Source organism: Onthophagus taurus, chromosome 1 (assembly GCF_036711975.1).
Source record: "Onthophagus taurus isolate NC chromosome 1, IU_Otau_3.0, whole genome shotgun sequence".
Lineage (NCBI taxonomy): Eukaryota > Metazoa > Arthropoda > Insecta > Coleoptera > Scarabaeidae > Onthophagus > Onthophagus taurus.
Window position 1 is genome coordinate 6669028 of NC_091966.1, and position 21846 is coordinate 6690873.

The following is a 21846-nucleotide window of genomic DNA, read 5'->3' on the forward strand; positions in this document are numbered from 1 at the left end:
AATTGAAGCTTAAAGCTTTCTTTTTAAATCGATGTATAATAATCGTTCGGTTGAATTAGAAAAATATTGAGATAAAGAGTATTGAGTTAAAACTAACATTTAAGTGTAACCTAAAAGTGTCAAAAAAGATGCTACTTTAAAAATTCCTGGAAGCCGTATTTATTGAAATTAAGGAATGAGACTTATTCTGAATTAAAGCTCAAAGCTTTCTCTTTAAAATGATGAATAATAGTTGTTGGGTTGGATTGGAAAAATATTGAGAAAAAAAATATTGAAATAAAACTTACATTTTCGTATAAGCTAAAAGTGTTAAAAAAGATGCTAATTTAAAAATTCCTGGAAGCCGTATTTATTGAAATTAAGAAATGAAACTTATGTTAAATTGAAGCTTAAAGCTTTCTTTTTAAATCGATGTATAATAATAGTTAGGTTGAATTAGAAAAATATTGAGATAAAGAGTATTGAGTTAAAACTAACATTTTAGTATAACCTAAAAGTGTCAAAAAAGATGCTAACTTAAAAATTCCTGGAAGCCGTATTTATTGAAATTAAGGAATGAAACTTATTCTAAATTAAAGCTCAAAGCTTTCTCTTTAAAATGATGTATAATAGTTGTTGGGTTGGATTGGAAAAATATTGAGAAAAAAAATATTGAAACAAAACTTAAATTTTCGTATAACCTAAGTGTCAAAAAAGATGTTAACTTAAAAATTCCTGGAAGCCGTATTTATTGAAATTAAGGAATGGGACTTATTCTAAATTAAAGCTCAAAACTTTCTCTTTACAATGGTATATAATAATTGTTGGGTTGGATTGGAAAATATTGAGAAAAAAAATATTGAAATAAAACTTACATTTTTGTATAAGCTAAAAGTGTCAAAAAAGATGCTAATTTAAAAATTCCTGGAAGCCGTGTTTATCAAAATTAAGGAATGAGACTTATTCTGCATTAAAGCTCGAAGCTTTCTCTTTAAAATGATGTATAATAATTGTTTGGTTGGATTGGAAAAATATTGAGAAAAAAAATATTGAAATAAAACTTACATTTTCGTATAAGCTAAAAGTGTCAAAAAAGATGCTAATTTAAAAATTCCTGGAAGCCGTATTTATTGAAATTAAGGAATGAGACTTATTCTGAATTAAAGCTCAAAGCTTTCTCTTTAAAATGATGTATAATAATTGTTGGGTTGGATAGGAAAAATATTGACAAAAAAATGTTGAAACAAAACTTACATTTTCGTATAACCTAAAAGTGTCAAAAAAGATGCTAATTTAAAAATTCCTGGAAGCCGTATTTATTGAAATTAAGGAATGAGACTTATTCTAAATTAAAGCTTAAAGCTTTCTTTTTAAATCGATGTATAATAATCGTTAGGTTGAATTAGAAAAATATTGAGATAAAGAGTATTGAGTTAAAACTAACATTTTAGTATAACCTAAAAGTGTCAAAAAAGATGATAACTTAAAAATTCCTGGAAGCCGTGTTTATTGAAATTAAGGAATGAAACTTATTCTAAATTAAAGCTCAAAGCTGTCTCTTTAAAATGATGTATAATAGTTGTTGGGTTGGATTGGAAAAACATTGAGAAAAAAAATATTGAAATAAAACTTACATTTTCGTATAAGCTAAAAGTGTTAAAAAAGATGCTAATTTAAAAATTCCTGGAAGCCGTGTTTATCGAAATTAAGGAATGAGACTTATTCTGAATTAAAGCTCAAAGCTTTCTCTTTAAAATGATGTATAACAGTTGTTGGGTTGGATTGGAAAAATATTGAGAAAAAAAATATTGAAATAAAACATTTTCGTATAAGCTAAAAGTGTCAAAAAAGATGCTAATTTAAAAATTCCTGGAAGCCGTATTTAATTGAAATTAAGGAATGAGACTTATTCTGAATTAAAGCTCAAAGCTTTCTCTTTAAAATGATATATAATAGTTGTTGGGTTGCAATGGAAAAATATTGACAAAAAAAATGTTGAAACAAAACTTACATTTTCGTATAACCTAAAAGTGTCAAAATAGATGCTAATTTAAAAATTCCTAGAAGCCGTATTTATTGAAATTAAGGAATGAGACTTATTCTAAATTAAAGTTCAAAGCTTTCTCTTTACAATGATGTATAATAATTGTTGGGTTGGATTGGAAAAATATTGAGAAAAAAAATATTGAAATAAAACATTTTCGTATAAGCTAAAAGTGTCAAAAAAGATGCTAATTTAAAAATTCCTGGAAGCCGTATTTATTGAAATTAAGGAATGAGACTTATTTTAAATTAAAGCTCAATGCTTTCTTTTTAAAATGATCTGTAATAATCACACCTAATAACCATTTATCAAAGAGATACCGTATTGAACAACAAAATTCAACAACACCACTTTTCACTAAACTTCTAACCTCACATCTGGATGAATAAGTTTAAATTACTTAAAAAACGTACAGTGCGGATTACGTCGTTTTTTATACAGATTCTTTCTTGTATAGTAGAAAGTACCGACAGCTCTAAATGCGCCGACTGGAAGACTACAGTTTAAAATGAGTGTTTAAAACTACCTGTACTTTAAAGTACCGTCAGGACACAAAGGATTAAGAACATTTCTACTTCCCTGTCAATGTCTTCGTTTGTTTTCATAAGAGCATTAAGATGAATTTTATTATCTAATGTTTGTTGAAATAGATTCCAGTTAGTGAATTTATTAGATAGTTATAAAAAGAGTTCTTTGTTAACAACGTCAAGAATGGCGGTTAACTGTCAAAGCGGTTCCGCGTCCACAAAACTCCATATTACAAGAAAAGAAGCATACATAAAGACCCATGGTAATAGCTTATATTAACAACTTTGGCGGGACCTATTAGATTGATAAACAATTATTTATAAATCTGTTAACTAATAATAACTTTAACGATTTTTAAAACGCGAGAAATAAAATATAATAGCAAATAAATGTAATAACGAAATCCAATACTAGGGAATCATTATTTAAGACCAAGAAATGAATTTTCTAAAACAGGATTTTGTCGTTTATTTGAATTCGTAGAGCAGCCAACGGTAAACAATACGGATTCGCATTTCATCATAATAGATTTTTCTTCTTTTACAGAGTAAGATGGAATTTCTTAAATAATAATTCCTTAGTATTTTATTTCAATTTCATGTTTATTTCTACATAAATTTTGTGGCAGCATCTTGCTTCTAGGATTAACTAGAAACAAAGTAATGCCATTAAAACCCTAATTAGGGCCGCAAATGGTAGTTATGGGTTGATCAGATTAAAATCTAGAACGGTAATAAATCATTTACTCACCTAGAAACCATTTTAGAACCGGGGGAGGGTTCCCGTAGCGTGATAGACATTTCACGATGGCTACTTCACCATGGATAGCAGTCAAATTATGACCTGGTAATACTTGACTTTGATTGTATTCGATTTTTGGCTTCTGAGGAGCAACTATAAATTAAAAAAAAAAAAAGAAATTTAATAAACACTTCCATAATTATATCTTTGTAACAGTTATTTAATTAGATATCACTTTCGATAAAAAAATGTACTTAAAAATTTTTAAGTGATTTAATCGGGTAAAGAAATGGTTGTGAAGTTAAATAAAAATTCAAAACGATGAAGAACCCAACCAGTAGACGTCTGGGCAAGTTAATTCCGTTACGATATTACTCATTACGACAACGAAGTGTCGCGCGACCGACCCCGTATCGTAAATCTCTTTAAGGGTTGGTACTTAAATGTTACAGTCGCGAAATAGTTAAAAACCCGTATCTGGCCGTCGGGGGTTAATGGTTCGTGAAATATTCTGGTTAATAAACGGATGGAATGGTAAAAGTCAGAGAGTTGTTAAAATTCTGTTATGGGGATGATTCTGTTAAGGGATGATATTAACAATGAATTTATGCATGTAAATTTTTATTTTTAAACAAAATTATTTTAAAATATGTTGTGAACTGGAAAAGTAAAAAAAGGAAACAGAAACAAAAGTTGTCCCCTTATCTGAACTAGAAAAAAATTTGTTCCCCAGAATACGTTTTTTTGCGACAACGCGAGAAACTTGTTTTGAATGCAACTAAAGTTCCGGAACCGACTTTGTTAAAAAGTTTCTGAAAAGCACCGTACGGTTCGGAATCAGTTCCGTTGTTTGCACCCTTGGTGACGTCAAATTTATTTTTAAACTCCCCGTCGTGCAGCCTACTTGACGAATTGGAGGAGCTTTTTTCGTAGGTAGACCACGACGAGCCGTACACTTTGCGGCCCATTTTTCCCTTCATTTTCCACAATTTCAACGACATATTTAAAAATTTCCGGACGCCGACAAGTTTTTCGGTCGCACCCACTCCTACAAAGCAAACTTTTAATTAACGCTATAAATTGTAGTATTTAACTGCAAAGTACTTGACCCGAACATCTCCCTGTTACAGTAATTAGGTAAAGTTACATAATTATGGCCGTCCTAAATGAAAATGTTACCATGGAGGCGGTCGTTTATAAAATATTAAAAATCCTCTTAACTCCTATTCTCAATTAAAAAACTTCCTATTGTGAACACTTTTTAAGTAGTTTTAATAGATAATAAATTTACGTAATTGTTTAAAATTCTTAGAATAGAATTTACCACAAGATAAATCTTCTGTAAACAATGTGAGAACAAAAGAAACAACTCTTGTACTTATTTTAGCAATCAATGGCACGCGACTGATAAGTTTCCGGACGTGCACTCCATTCTTTGGTTCTTTCCCGTCTTCGACGAGGCGAATCCGAAGCGTTTTTGTGCGAACCGGCTACCACAGCAGTTAGTTTCGGTCTGTTTCCCGGAACGACAGCTTCCCTACGAACGCGAGCTCCACCATTCCACGTATGTCCCGCGCTCTATTTAATTTAATCTGTTCTCCTCCGCGCTGATTCCTTTAAAGATCTCGTTTCAACACGCCGACGGAGAAACACAATTAACAGTTCTTCTTCCCGCAGGATGTAGACGAACTGTCTCTCATCGTCTCTCTCTCCTAGACCATTTACTCTACGTTTAGCGTCACGATTTGCTCGCCGCATCTCTTCCGACGCCTCTTCCCCCACAAAGTTCTTTGTCTGCATTGCCGGCGGCAACCTTCCTATATAACGCCCACAATTGAAACTTTACTCTGATAAGATTTCTTGGCCTCCTTCGATGAAAAACTGGTTTAATTTTACGAAACAAAAAGATTACCCTTTGTTTTATTTGCTGTTTTAAAAGTAAATAGAAAATTAAAAAAAAAAACAACTTTAGGTAAAAGTTAAAAAATAACTGATAATGTTGGTCTTACGAATTCACTTTTAGAACAAAACTGTTTCTCCATTTGAGGTTACTACCTACATACCACCTCTTAGTTTCATTGAGCAATCGATCACGCGTCTCCCTCGGAACTTTGGAACCAGTGGAAGTACAGTCATTAATAATGTCGGTAAAGTGCAGCTTTGCAATGGGGTTATTCTAGGTCTCTTGTCTCGGTCATACCGACCTTAGTCCTGCTCTTTCCACGATTCGTCTTACTACCATAAAATATTAATGGCTAATTCCGACAATGAAATGTTAAAATAAAAAGTAAAATTTAATGTTTAATTTGTTTTTAGGAAAAAAATAAATAATGGCGGAGGAGCCGGTGGATATGATTTAACAGATAAATTTTTTACCAAGTTTTCTATTGTATATGCAAAATATGTTGGAAATACTGGTGCTTTGAAGTATTTAGTACAGCATCAAAGAACGAAATTTTTTTGCACAGCTTTTTCTAGAACACCTTACTTAAACCCAGAAAATTTCCCAGTAAAAAAAACTTAAACGTTTCACTCTTGTCCGCATATTTATTATTAATTTAACTTACACTTTACCGGTTCTTTGGATTTAGTTTTCATATTTACTTTATCATAGTACAATGTTTATTTAAATCAGTTCTTTTTCTCTATCAATTAATTTTTCCAGCGTTTTTTCTATTAACAATTCCACAACAACGGTTAATACACTCAAACACTTTTAAATTCATTACCACACAGTCTTACACCACCTTAACAAATACTAAACTAACATATTCCCATTTTGACGCTGTACCAAGTTCCCCTGGAACCAATAAGACTTTATAGACAACAACTAATCATCAGTAGGTAAAGTTCATTCATAACCGCTTCCTTTAATAATCCACATATCTGCTTATTAAAAGTGTGTAAGCAAAACCATAGGTAAAGTCCATGTTGTTTCCAAAGAAACATATTTTAAGTCGTTTCTAAAACCGACGCTATCAGCTCTAAATATATTCTTGATGAAAAATCAAATTGAAATGGGCCTTCAAAATTACGTCCGTGATTTGGGCGCTGATTTCGAAGATGTGGCAACTGTGATGTACGTATGCTTTTTGGCATAAAAGAATGAAAGTATTATTACATAGCAAACTGATGACGTAGAGAAATGAAAAATTAAATATAACATTTGACACATATTTGATCTCCACATATTTCAACATAATATTCCTTAACATCTTACTGACCCTACTGACATCTACCAACATCGATCTCCTATCTGATCACTTTCAATATCTTTTCTGACCTTTCTGACACTATCCCTGATATATGTATGTACATACATATGTCAATAAGAACCTGTTATCTTACAACATTATTACTGATATCTATCAGCAGTCGTGAAAATTCTCAACATCATCTGTGAGATCTTTCTATATTGACCCTGACATATTTTAACATAATCCCTGATATTTCTCAATTTTGTTCTGGCCTCCCTGAATATCTTACCCACCATCTCTGATTATTACAGCTGATATCTTTCAATATCGATCCTCATTCTGATGACCTTCTATATCTTTCCTGGTCTTCCTGACATCATCCCTGATATTTCTCAATAAGATAGCTTTCATCATGATCTTCCACATTCACTATCAACATTGTTCTTACATATCATCGTGTTTAATATCGCAAAGTATCATTCTGGATATCGCTCTCCTTCTTTCATGATATCTTATAACATCATTACTGATATTTCTCAAGATCGTCCTTGGTATCCTTGGTAATACTATCCTAGCCTTCTTCCACATCTTAACCACCATCTCTGATTATTACCCCTGATAGCTTTCAACATCGATCTTCGTTCCGATGACCTTCAATACCTTTCCTGGTCTTCCTGACATCATCCCTAATGTTTTTCAATAAGATAGCCTTCATCATGATCTTCCACTTCGACTATCGACATTGTTCTTATATCTCATCGTGTTTAATATCGTTAAGCATCATCCTCGATATCTCTCACCCTCTTTCATGATATCTTACAAGATCATTACTGATATTTCTCAATATCATCCTTGGTATCCTTGGTAACACTGTCTTAGCCTTCTTCCAGATCTTACCCACTATTTATTAACATTACCTCTAATATCTATCAGCACCATCCTTAATATCCTCCAGCATCACGCTGGCCCTCCTTATCATCATTTACATCGTTCCACATTGTTCCTGACATCCTTGAATATAATCTCCCAGATCTTTTAATAATATAGAGCTCTCTCTCAAGATTTTCCTCATTTATCAAATACTCCCTTGATAACAACATTACATCTATCAACATCTTGCTCAATCATCATCGTTGTCCTTGCGCAACATCGTCTACAACAACCCAAAACATTGTCTCTGACGTATCTTAACCGTTTGAATCTCAGGGGGTATTGAAAAAAACACTGTCAAAGAATCCTAAATGGTGATATGACCGCGCTATTAAACTAGGCTGCGAAAATTGTAATTGTTTGTGTCTTGAGTAATTCCGTATCTACAGTATTGACAATTACAATGAGGTCATGTAGCCACGAAGACAATAGAGCGGAAATCAGGGTACTTCATCCTGAAATAAGCTATGAAAGGTATCAGTTCTTCATAAAGTATACTAGAAACAACTCTATCATTACCATATTGCGATAACAAAAGAATAATAGTAGGTAGGTGTAATATGGATAAAGTGGATATAAACAATTGTTAACTGCTGTCTTAAATTTTCTTTTAAGTAGGCAATTTCACGTTCAATGACATTTTTTATAGAAATAAACTGTTTCATGTTAAAGTAACGGTTCATTGACATCATATTGATTGCGATATCGTAAATAATAAACCATTTTTGGACACTTTAACGTGTAAAATAAAAACAATTATAGGAAGATTTTAGAAATGGATCAAAAATTCTACTCTTGAGAATATTAAAGTCCCACCAAGCTCTGTAGTAGAACGAAAAACCCCCCTCATTAAGCGATATCCCATTAATTACATTTTTTATCTTGTTACATTTTTCACTTTTACACTGCGAAAAGACAAAGAATTACAAATTATAACAGGACGTTGTATATCTACCTCTTGACAAGATGCTTAAATAAAATTTGATATATATGTTTTTTTATAAAAGATTTGATTATTTGCATACTTTCTCATTCGATAAGGACACCATATTAACTCCAATAATAGTCATACTTTTATTAATTAAGGCCATAGATTTATTTATTTAAAACTATACATTTTATTTTATTTTTGTTCGCTTCTTTCCATTATTTTGAAAGATTTGAATGAAACATAATAAAGAAAAAAATTATAACCTTCTAAATGATCAACTAGAGAGCTATCATAGAGCATTGTTCTCATATATTAAATAATTAAATAGGTTTTATTTTTTAACATTTGTTTTGCCCTATCGGTTTTACGTGTTTCACTTTAATTCTGTATCCGTTTTGATTTGTTATTTTTATTCACTGCTATCCATCTTGATAACCGGTTGTCTTGAAATAAATTTGTATTTTTAAACCCTCTGTTGTCACAATGCATTTGACATCTATACGTGAACGCGTTTATAAAATTTGGTTTTAGACTAAGTGAAAAGATCCTTAACTGTAATTGTCTTAAGTAATTTATGTTATATATGTGTTTTTTAACAAAATTTTCTTTGTTATTCATGTTATTTTATGAAACCAACTTTGTGAAGATTTTATGACAGTGAGTGATAACTGATATTTTGTAATTCTTAACTGTATTTGACTTTTTATATCACTATTTAATTACTGAATTTGATGTAGATTCGGCTGATGATGGTGTAACACCGAAACCGGTACCGAAAAAATAAATTGATTAAAGCAAGTAAGAAGTTTTAATTTTTAATATTATTACAACCAAATTTTATAATACCCAACTTGCAACATGGATTCATATAACAACTTTTTTATTTACCTGCCTCTAGGTCTTTAGCCTATGCGTACTCACTCTTATTACGTTTAATGCATTTTTTCAATACCCATTGTAATATTGATTTATTTATTGTCTCGCCTCTTGTTTTCAAGAAATATGTACGGAATTTGAGCGTTTGGTATTGATTTTGTTAAGTTTATTATTAGTTTTCTTATTACGTTTAATGCACTTTTTCAATACCTATTGTAACAATATTGATTTTTTATTTATTGCCTCGCCTCTTGTTTGAAGAAATATGTACGGAATTTGAGCGTTTGTTATTGATTTTGTTAAGTTTATTATTATTATTAGTTTTCTTTTTTTTTTAATATAAATTGATATAAAAATTGATTTGTTAGAGGATACTTCATTGGGGTTCCTCCTTGGATGTATAAATAATAAAACAAAAATAAAAAAATAAATGTCCTTAAGTATAATTGCAGGTTATAATTATGTGTATCGGTGGAATAATGATATAATGTTAAATATTTATTTATTATGTACAAAACCTGATCTCGACCGTCCGTTAACATTATTACAGAAAAGCCAACATAAATTGTTGATTTTGCCGATGTCAAGCACGCGCGCGGTTTCAATTTCCAATCTCAAATTCATAAAAAGAGCAAACGGCTCCCATTGTTTGCTTTATAATGAAATTGTAGCCAATCAGGGGGTGGGCACGTTGGAACCGCGACCCATCGATTAGCTGTAACAGTATCAATCTCTTTTGCCCTTTCGTTGAAAAAAAACTCGTATTTTCCATTACGCGGCGTGTTACACGAGCCGTTACAAGCGATTTAAATCGAAATCCATCACACTACATGCACATACCGGACGCTCGGGAAATACTCATTATTTGATTTGATTAGTAACGAACAATTTTAGGTGTGCTTTTGTAATCTGATACATGGCGTGTTGATATAAAATTTCAAATTGTTTTTATTTAATTTTATTTTATTTTCTAATCATTAGAGTTGAAGGATACAATTTCTATAAATTGAAGTGCATCTTTTAACGTTGCAACGAAGTCGAAAGAGACTTACTGGTTGTTATATAGAGATTTCAAGGTAGGTCTTGAAAAGATTTTGTAACATCGAGTCCACTTATGTCTTGAGAAGTTCACTTATTAGTTCAATTACGATTTAACCCGATATAGTTTTTAAGTTGAAATAAAAAAGTTACTCCATAATTACTTTTATATAAAAGAACTTTTATATTCAATTACATTAATCGTTTGATTTAACGGATCGAGTTGGTTGCAGTAGATAGTTTTTATTGTAGAGCTTTTACGGTATTAACGTTCACCGGGTGGTGCTAATGCTCACAGCCGTCATTGCGGGCGCGTTACACGTCACTTTGTGAAAAATCAATCCACACCGGCTGGTTTTTGTTAAATAAATTAAAGTGATAATGGAGCGTGGACGCAAAAACAGAGCCGTTCCGGCAGGCCGAGTGCGAACTGGGCACTCGCCTCCGGCACCGCTCCAGAGGAAAAACGTTATGATACGGGAAATGGACAAAGTGCCGTGACGGAGTACGTCGAGCTCAGGCAACGGACCCCTAATTGTTTTTAAGCAGCAGTTTTTTTTTGGCCCTGAAGCATGAGATGCTCGCTAAAATTAGTCATTAAGCGCTGCCGACGCTCGAGGGCGAGGAGAATACAAAAAGGAGGCGCCGTTTGATGCCATCCATTTCTTTATCCCTTGCACAATTAACATCGTTTTTTCTAGTTGTGTTGTGAACAGCTCGGGCGCGTGATCAATTTTATTTTACATTGTTCGTGTAGAATTTTAGAACAAAGAAAAGTGTCCAAAGAAAGGAAGAACATAAATCAAGATTATATTTTTATTATTAAGTAACAAACTTTAATTATTAAAATTTCAAATCAACACGTTATGTAATATTAATTTGAAATTTAATGAAATGTGAGGAAAATTGGTTGTAAAGAAATTAATTTAAGGTTAATAAGTAGTTTTAAAAGAGGTTGTTACACACCTGGCAAACACCACGATTGCAATTAAGGTAGACGGTAGCTTGAAGACCCGTCTTTAACGGTAATTAGTCGCACGTATAGCGGCATGTGTACACGTAATTTAAATTCGGCCAAGTTAGTTTAAGGGGCGGTTGGGTGCGAAGTCAAACCACCATCCCCCTCGGGTGGACTCAAGGGTTTATTGAAATGCAAGTTGCGGTCCGCCACTGAAACATCTGAGGCGAACAGTTAACAGTTACCAGAGGCGCACTTCCCCAACAGTTAATTTTGACATAATACCGCATAAACACTGACAAATTACATCACTGAATAAGTTGTTTCTTTGCGAACAAACGTCAGCCGCAGAACTCGGTCGCCGCGACGATACTACCAAAACATACTAAAACGGCACCAACACCGCAAGTACACTTTCCGAACTGTTTATGATGTTCGTGGAAATTACAATTTTAGCACTCGACACTCCCAACATTAACGTAATGATGCCTAACAAAGATAACGAACTAACGCTAACGGGAAGTTCAACCCCAATGTCGAGTGCTCGTCATAAAGTCTTTGGAACGTCTAAGACGCTAGATGTACATTAATTGAGACCTCTTATGCGCCGATCAATGATCAATTTAAACGCTTACGTTCCATTTTCAACTCCCTGGAGATATCAATCGTTTCAATGGAATCGTCGATTATTGAAATTCTCCCATTTCGCCGAAGATATCTAAAGTTTTAGATTTCTAGATTATTCTCTATTTTTTATATGGGCATGAAAGTGTTGATTTTAGCACGTAGAATTAATCAAAATCGAAGCATTAATTGGACCGCGTTATGCATCACTTGATTAAGCGACAAATGAATAATGTTGAGAAAAACGGGATTTTCGTTTTCATCTCTCTAAAAATATAAGACTTCTCAGAATAGACAGGCTCAAACTATTGTAAATTGTTTTGTGCCTGTCCATTTTTATCACAGAACACTGATGACAGCTATCACAAGCACAGAGAGCATACAGGATGTTTCTGTAAGTCTTTTCACTTTAAAGGTTATTTTATGAAGATCATGAATATAATAATCAAATTAAAGTTGACATTGACAACTGAAAGTTTCTAGTGTTAGTTCTAGTTTTAGTGCAGTAAAAATTGTATCTAAGTCGGTTCTTAGACATATGACTACGTATACCAGACAGCATGAAAATCTCTAAAATCGATAAAATGTCGCTTAGTCAAGTGATGTATAACGCGGTCGAATTATAACAATATTTTAATGGATGTAATTTTGATGGGATTAAATTAAATTACTTTGAGTTGATATAGTTTCATGAAATTTTTAAAATTAAATTACGGGGTAATTATGCAAAATTTTCATGAACATTAGATTTAGTACTTGCATAAACAAAAATGATGAATAGTTTTTGAACAATCTTGGAGAGCTACTTCTTTAAGGTGGTAGGGGCAGTGCGATGAAACTAAATAGTTCATCTGAATAAAACTTGACACACTTTTCTGGGAAACTTTCTTAAAGAGTTAATTTAGAACTTCAAAAATGTTTTGCATAAAGATTGCCCATTAAAATTTTGTTTTAATTTTGCTTCACGATTTCATAGCTATTATAAATATTTTGATATGTTTGGTTAGGTAGTTATATCGTTATAGAAAGAATATTGAGGTTTCGCAGACAATAAAAATTATTGTACAAATTATTATACTGCTCCACAGATGGCTAATGAAATAATGCAAATATTGGTACTAACATATAAGGCTAAACTGGTGTAAGTAGAAAGTCGTCTTGTTTACTTCATTTAATCGTAGAATTGATTGACATAGAAGATTGGTAAAAGGGAACTGATCTTGAAACCAAAAGTAGATGATAACTCCAAGACCATTGAAAGTATGCAAAAGTTTACCAACATCATAAAGATTATTCCATTTGAAGAAGACGTGGTAAGGAATAGCACTAAAAGATTTTCTTAACATTTGTATCAAGCAGAGTTCAAATCCTTTAGCATATAAATATAGATCGTTATATATAATCAAACTACGAATACAGTGAATGTTTTTCAACTACAGTATAATCAATTCTCACGTGCTAATCGGGCAAAAAGACAAATTGGAAAGGGACTTGTTTTATGAGGAGCTAAAGAAGTACACAAACAAAGCTCTGGGCATAATATAAAAATCATAATAGGGAAAGAGAAGTAACAATAACAGAAGATTTACTATCGATGAAGTGGAAGAAGCAATAAAAGACCAACCACAAATCACCAGGTTCTGACATGATAACATCAGAAATCCTCAAATAGGAGGATTTCATATAGACAAAGGATTCCCAGAAAACCTTTCACCGGGTAGTCCCGGGATTCGAACATAAACAACCAAATATTGTTAACTTCGTCAAGATATGGTGACTAAGTTAGGTATCGATGAAAGGATGTACGTCTCCATCCTCTAACTTTTAAGGTTGGCTTTTTCTTTCTCGCTGTCACAGGAGTATTTGTGTTACTATTTTTCTTTCTCTATCGCGTTCCGCTTAACCATCAAGCTCTTGGTGGAGATTCATGGGAGGACGATTTTAAGGAGGTCAAGGTTCATATAGAGCTGTAGCGTCAGTATATCATGACGATGCCCAATTCGCGCCTTGGCCTCTTTCTATCCATCTTCGTCTTCTGATGCTCTTTTTACATTGCATCTGATTCTGGTAGTCAGTGAAGACCTAGCCCCAATTGAAATACTACGGAAACAAATAGAACATTTTTCTGGCATTCTTCATCACATCATCCCCTCTACCGTGTTCTGGATTTCCCAACCGGTCTCCAACTTCCAAACTGCCCTTGTAGCGTTTTCTTTGGCAACGTCTACACATGCCCTGCCCATGTTAAACATTTGAGCTTTATATATTCTAAAATTCGTGGTTCCTTATATAGATGGTAGAATTGGTGGATTATGCGCGATCTCCACATGTTCCCATTCCTTATTGGTTCCATTATTTTTCTTAAGATATTCCTCTCTAGTGTATTCAGTCTTTCTGCGTTTCTTTGTGTAAATCTCCATGTTTCTCCTCCATACGTTAGTACTGCACGAATTATGGTTTTATACAGTCTAATTTTGGTTTTTCTGTCATTAATTCTAGATTTTAGTATGAGTAGTATGGCATAATATGCCTTATTTGCTGCATTTATTCTCTTAATTATCTCCTTTGTTTCGTCGTTGTCATGTGACATGTAGATCCTAGGTATGTGAATTCGTGTACCGCTTAATACGAATCCCACGAGTAGGAGGACAAATCCAGGGTGATCAAGTCTTGTTGCACCACTATTATCTCGTTTTGCGACGAAATAATTAAAACAACATATTGATAATAAATTATGGCGTTAATTTTAACAAACAAAATATGAAAGCTTTTTGGTAGAATTTTGCTCCGGTGTCGCCAACGGTCTCTTCCCGAAGGTGAGTCCGAAATCTCGAACGAAAAAAAATCCAATATGAAATAATTATATTGAAAACAAAAATAATCAAATAATTATATGATCTGGTTACCCTAAAAAAAAGTAAGACAACATTAAAGGAAAAAAAATTAAATCACAATTATAGAATTGATCAGTATTCTGATAAAGTTGGCTTAAATTTAATCTAAGATATAAGATTAACTGCAAAACCTTCACGTGCATGCAAATAAAATGGTTAAAACACGTTTAATTTAAATTTGATGGTGTTCCTTTAAGCGCGACGTATTAGTTTTAGGTTGTCAACGTTTTAAAGGAAAATCACGGCGAAAATCTCAGTTCAAAATATCCCGGAGGAAATAAGCGAATCCAGATAGGGGCGCGCCTTCCTTTGAGTACTGCAAGTCATTATTTATGCGCCCTAATGAGGATATCAGTATGTCACGCGCAGCTTTGATGCAGATTAACCAGCGGAATTGATTTTTCAATTAGGACTTTTCAACCTTTAAATTTATTAATGATATTAATTTTGTTGTCAAAGTATTATTTATACTATCGATTTCTTTTTGTTATAGTCTAACAAAACTTTAATTTTATTAAACTATAAAATATAGTTGCTTTTGAAAAGCAAACAAAGGAGGCGACAAGTCAACACTAGAACCACATTAAGGGCATCAAAGGAGGGAAACCCCGTTCAGGTATTTTGATATTCAGTAATACATTAACCCAATTTGCAGCCAGCAGGCATTGTCCGCGTTCATCCTGCGCGAACAATGGAGATTTATGTGCGTCGACGAACGTGACGGAGACGGAGTTCGAATAATGAACAACATGCGTCCTGTGGAATGTGTGGGCACGTGTAAATAGGCCCCTAAGCGACTTCGGGGCGCGGTCAGACCAGAACCGAATTTACGACGATAGTTTGTCCGGATAAAAACGACGGTGTAGTTTTCATATTCCGGTTTGAAACTCGAAACATTACTTTTAATTATTGATAAAACTTTATCAACGTTTTGAACTGGAATTTTAAAATTCACGCCATTTCGAATAGAATTTAATAGTGGATGGTCGTAAAACCCATAAAATTTTAAAAACGTACATGTATAAATGATAAGTGTGTAATAGTCGAGGGGTTTGATTGTGCGTGGAGTATTTCATTTTATTTGTAAAACCGATATCACACAAATATAAATCTACCTCGAAATAGTAATAAAATGCAGGCAATTATTTTTTGAAACAAAACTTTTTTACTTCTAAATTACACCCATAGTTTTTCACGTTTTTTGTTATACATAGTTGTTCGTTACTCTGAGTAAATATAATCGCTAAATCGTTTTTGTGGCCTTTTCACGGGATATATCTTAGACAGAAATCTGTTTTTCATACCAAACCTCCACTTTTCTCTTCCAATTTTAAATGGTGCACGCGATATCACAAACCCCTCCAGCGATTTGTGGTAATTATAAGGGCAGCGGTGGGGCGTTAGCGTAGGATAATTGATGGTTAGGTAGTGGACTAATTGAAAAACACGTGCCTATTGTACCGGAAACCTCTTGCGGGTCATTAGATTGGACAGGGAAAGGCGTTTTGCATAATAACACCTCTGCTCGCCGTTAATCGAAGATGTGGTGTAATAGATAGGGCCCATAGGTGCAGAAATAATGGCCTAAAATCCAACAGGAATTCCATTCGAAATTAGATGAGATATTACTATTTGTGTATACAGTGAATTTCACTTATAATGCAATGTACAAAAATATATTTCCATAAAAATCAGGGCGAATGACGTGTTTAGACGCACGGCTAAACCCAATACATGGGGTACGGCATATCAGATAGCTATAAAAAGACTGGGCGTACGAAAGAAGGAAGATCTGGACACAAAAACGATAGACCACCAATTTGCAAAGCTATTCCCACAGATTAAGAACAACACGCCGAGAGGCGAAGAACAAGGAAATGGAGATGAACTTGAAGAAGAAAGAGAAATCTCGGAAACCTTCGAACAAGTTATACAAGAAGAATTAAACGAATGCTTACAACAACTAAAACCAAAGAGAGCTCCAGGAGAAAACTCCGGTACTAACGAAATATTGAAACTTTGTGCAAAAGCCAGTCCCAACGCGTTCCTAGACGTTTTTAATAGGTGCTTCGAAATAGGAGAATTCCCGGAAATATGGAGAAAAGCGAAACTAGTCTTAATCGAAAAACCAAAAAAGGATAATGAAGAAAAGCAATATAGACCGCTCAGCCTACTGAGTACAGTGGGAAAGCTACCTGAAAGAATAATTAATAAACGTCTTACTGAACACCTAGAAAAGAACAAGTTGATTTCCGACGCACAATTTGGTTATAGAAAAGGAATGGGTACAGTAGACGCAATAATGAAAAGAATAACGGAAGCTCAAGATAGAAACAATATCTCACTGACTCATCGTGGTTATAGACTGATGATCCTACTGGATGTAAAGAATGCATTCAACTCGGTGCCATGGAAAAAACTGCTGGGGATCGGTGATTGGTGGGACGCTATGGAATCTGTATTACGTAGACATAGTACCATATACAGACGACATAGCGGTGGTGGTACAGGGAATGACGGCGGTACTGCATAGAGAACATAAGTACAATACTAGAAGAGATGGGGCTCCAGTTGGCACCGCACAAAACAGAAATAGTGATACTTGAAGGAAGACGTGGAAGCAGATCGAGTTAAAGGTGAACAACTTAAAAATTAAAAGTTCCAAGTCTGTAAAGTACTTAGGAGTACACGTTGATAAAGATCTAAGGATGACTGCTCACGTATGTAAAGTAAACGAGAAAGCGGCAAAAACAATCATTGCGCTGGCAGGACTCATGCCAAGAATAAGAGGTCCAAGCCAGGGAAAGAGGAAGCTGCTGGCTAAAGTAAAAGAGGCACTCTCCCCAGCATAGGAGTGCCCTTCAGTCTCCTGAAGTTTAAAAAATATAGAAATATGCTTAGATCGATAGAACGAAAAACGTCAATACTCGTTACTTCGGCATATAGAACGCATCGACTGAGGCGGTAGGTGTACTGGCCGGGTGTCCTCCCTATGATCTTCTAGTATGGGAGAGAGCCCGCAATTGGGAATCCAAAGGGGCTAGAAAAGAGGAAAACAGGGCGGAAATGTATCGGCGCTCGCAGGAGAGGTGGGAGAAGTATCAAGGATGGGCGAAGCACTTCATCAGAGATGTGAAGAAATGGCAAAATCAGGGACTAAACACAAATTATTATGCAACCCAGGCAATTTTAGGCCATGGCATATTCGGGCAGTACTTAACAAAAATAAAGAAAAGAAGAACAAGTGAGTGCTGGTACGGGTGCGGTTTAGAAGATACTCCGAGGCACACTGTATTTGAATGCACACGTTTCGAGCAGTTGAGAAGATGAGCAGAGACAGGGATAGGAAGAGAAATTAAAATGGAAAGTGTTGATAGAAACCTCTCGTTTCCATGGAAACGAATTGGAAGTACTGGAAGTAATGGTCCTCCTAACTAGAATAATGAAGGAGAAGGAGGTGGAGGAAAAGCGAAGAGAAGGAGAGGAAGAAAGCTCCAGCCAATAAAAGAAAGAAAGAGCGTAAGTAGGAATGACATAGAACAGGATCAACAACGAGGGGGCAGCCGCTCCCTCGTTTCAGGTATGCAATAAAAACAAAGAAAGTTAAAAACTAATAGAATTCTATGTCCACCTGAGTGACGACGGAAAAGAGAGAGAAATGAGTGGGCCATCAGGGACGAGAAGAAGAAAATGAATAAATGAGAGGACTTCCGCCTTCTCATCCAGGTAGGCATTAAAATAGTTAAAATTCAGAAAAGTAATGAATTCATATGTCCACATGTGTGCTGGAGGAAATGAAGGACGATTCCATCAAGCTGTGAAGGCAGATAGGAAGAAGAGGATCAAATGAGAGGGCTTCTGCCCTCTCATTCAGGTACGAATTTATAAAGTGTTGATTACAAAAATTAAAGAAATCGTATGTCCACATGTATGCTGGAGGAAACAAAGGATGGCGATGGTGGTGAAGAGTATGAAGCTGGCTGGGGCGAAGTAGGAGATGAAGGAAGGAAAACAGAATGTAACATCTAAAGTCGCAGGCTGTCCGAAGAGATACGCAAGCGGTTTCGGATAGTCAAGGTAAAAAAGGCAAAAAGATAAAAGGGTTCGGTTGGGTTGGGTTGAATCTGAAGACGCACGGCTAAACCCGATGCTTTCTAGTTCTAGTATTAGTTCTAGTTTTATACTAGCACTATAACTAGAACTAACACAAGACCTAGAACTAGAATCATTCGCATTTAGCCGTCTTAAGAGACGTGTGGCTAAATCCGAATGTTTCTAGTTCTCGGTCTAGTGTTAGTTCTAGTTGTGCACTAGCACTATCACTAGAACAATACAAGACCTAGAACTAGAGTAAAACTAACACTAGACCTAGAAACTCAAAATTTTTCCTCTGCAAAAATACCAATGCCTGTACTATTAAGCTATGTTGCATTTTATGTGAAACAGTGCATATGCATAGTAGTTTCGTAACTATGGTTACTGCATTCACATAAATTTACAAAAATTCATATAAAAAAGTTAACTATTCAAATCACGAATCGTTTATTAAACAAGAAAGGCCATCGTAATTGCTTTATTGGAGTCTAAAAACTTCGGCACATCCCACAAACCTCAATTTAATTAGGGGCAAATTCCAAAAAAGGGGAGAACCCCATTTCCGTCGCCCGATTTCGAAACCCTGTTGGTTGAAGCATTCAAATTGAGAAGACGTGATTGAGCCGTATATCCCACTCTTATCGATCAACAGAGAGCCTTGATGGATTTCTGATGATCGTTCGGTACTCGACACAGGAGAGAGCCGTTGCAGACCGACCGACGAAGCGCTAGCAATAAATTCTAATTTGCGCGTCTACGCCAGAGGGGTGACTACGCTAGGAGCGGACTACGGATGCTGGTGGCATAGGAGGTCGACACGTTTATTCGGCGGTAATTTGAATTTTAGTCAAGAGGGGATTCCTCGGCTAAAATTCAAATTACCGTCGAATTTCAACGGAGGAATCTCTTGGCCGAAGGCCTCCGCCACGGCCCCGTTTAATTATTTACACGATTCTGGATAGTACGGCAATGCTTAATCAACACAACTACGACATTCGAAGAGCACTTTTCGAGCTACTGCGTTAATTTAATTAATCCGAATTGTGTGTTCGTTCACGCCTACTGCTAATCGTTTTAGGATAAACGAAACCAGTAGGGGAATTGAAAAGACAAAAAACAAACACTATTGATTATTGAATTTAGATACAGAGAGATAGCTTTTTTATTGGCAACAATTCATTGCTCTTAATTATATAGAATTATAGTGATTCTAATATATCACATATGTATAACAATACATCAAATAATAAACCAGTTCTTAAAATTTTGGGCAAATGTATATACTAATTGCATATTTTAACATATATTATAATAAGTTGTAAGAAGCTGTTTACTGAAAGAGGATATACATTTCCCATTGTATTTTAAATGAGACTAAAGTTTATACGTATATACTTGGAACTTGTTAGAAAGAAAACTACGCTTCGGTTAAAACCGTTATGCTCATTACCCTTACAACGTAGATGTTGCTATCTTGTTACACACGCAGGGGATGGTTAAAGAATATTTAATTCTATTAATGTTTGCTAAAATTGTATATTCTTTAGAAATTTTAAAAGATTAAAGCGATAAAAAACGAAAAACAATTCATGGAATGGTCGAAAGAACCTGAAAGTGACAACTATTCATGTGCTTCCGATGTGGGAAATGCTCTCGCTGTACATTCACAGCATAAAAGTGTTAAAATGAAAGCTGAAAGAAAAGGAGAAGTTTGATTCATCCGATGACAACGTTTTGGAGGGTAGGAATCGTTATAAATGGAGTATCAAAGCGCCACTTATCACATGAACACGGAAGTGCCATATAATTACACATTTACCATGAATAAAAAATAGAAATAATGTTACTTTGAAACTATTTATTTTTTATAAGGAAGCAGGCTCGTAATACTAACGAATACTCTCTCTTTGTCCTTTAGTCAATAATCAAAGCCAAATCAACAGTTTATAATAAATCGATTTTCCATTAGATCCATTAGAAAGGAATTAGGCGAAAACGAGAAAATAAACAGAAATCTGAAATTATTGAAGAATAGTTAGCAGACGTCTTTATACCAAATCTAATCCAAAATTGCTGCAAATAGCATAAAAGAAGTCGCTTGAGAGACAAAATCTGGCACGAAGGGCTGGTTTATAAGCTGAACAAAATCTTGATAAAAAATGTGTAAAAATCTTAACATCGTACAAAACAAACAGAGTCTGCAGATGTAAACAAAAGGATGCATACAAGTACAATATAAGTACAAGCAAGTGTTCCTCAGGGAAGTGTTTATACGCCTCTACTGCATGTCTTGTATACCAGCTGTATTCCAGTCTTATACGAGATGAAATTGAGTATATTCGCGTGTCAACTTTGATAACTATCGTATACAATCTATATGAATATTATAATATGCAACTCTGGGGATGTGCGAAAGAATGCCATGTCCAAGTACTACAGACAGTACAAAATAAAGTTCTACGTGCTAAATGCCTTATGGTATGTAAGAAATAATGCTATATACAGAAACCTAAACATCTCAACGATGAACGAAGAAATCAAAATATACAAGATGCACAAAAAACAGATTCAACTACATAAAAATGCAAAAATACTTTCACCAGTGGGTAATTACCAACTGTGCCGGAGGTTGAAGAGTGGTGTGTAAAAAGTAGGACATTGTGCAGAGTATTGTTACAAAGAAACAGATTAAAGATTACTAATGAAATCTTTTTCTTCGTTTATCTAAGGGTAGATCATGTATGATTTGCGACTTTTCATTCTAGTTCCTCAAACGAGGATAACCAGCTCTGAGTTCACTATAGTCTATTAATTTAGAGTCTATCATTGTAGTATGTTGTAAGAATTCATTGTAGTAAGTTTTGACTCATTGGCAAAAAAGTTTTGGAAAACAGTTCTGTAAAATCTTCTTCATCGAAGAGAAAGTGAAAGAACATATTTGAAATGAGTAAACTCGAGTTATAAGTCTTCTACGATTTCTTCAAACCTATACATATCTTTTTCTACTTTTG

The 21846-nt window shown here is 34.4% G+C and overlaps 1 protein-coding gene across 5 annotated transcripts in view; it reads right to left on the reverse strand.

Moving 5' to 3' along the window:
• LOC111418513 (kin of IRRE-like protein 2) overlaps positions 1 to 21846 on the reverse strand; it is a 301789-nt gene that overhangs the window by 71192 nt on the left and 208751 nt on the right. For all 5 annotated transcript variants that reach the window (XM_071195860.1, XM_071195858.1, XM_071195864.1 and 2 more), the window contains exon 4: positions 3302 to 3445. In XM_071195860.1, the coding sequence (XP_071051961.1) occupies positions 3302 to 3445 (144 nt within the window). The remainder of the gene's footprint in view (positions 1 to 3301; positions 3446 to 21846) is intronic.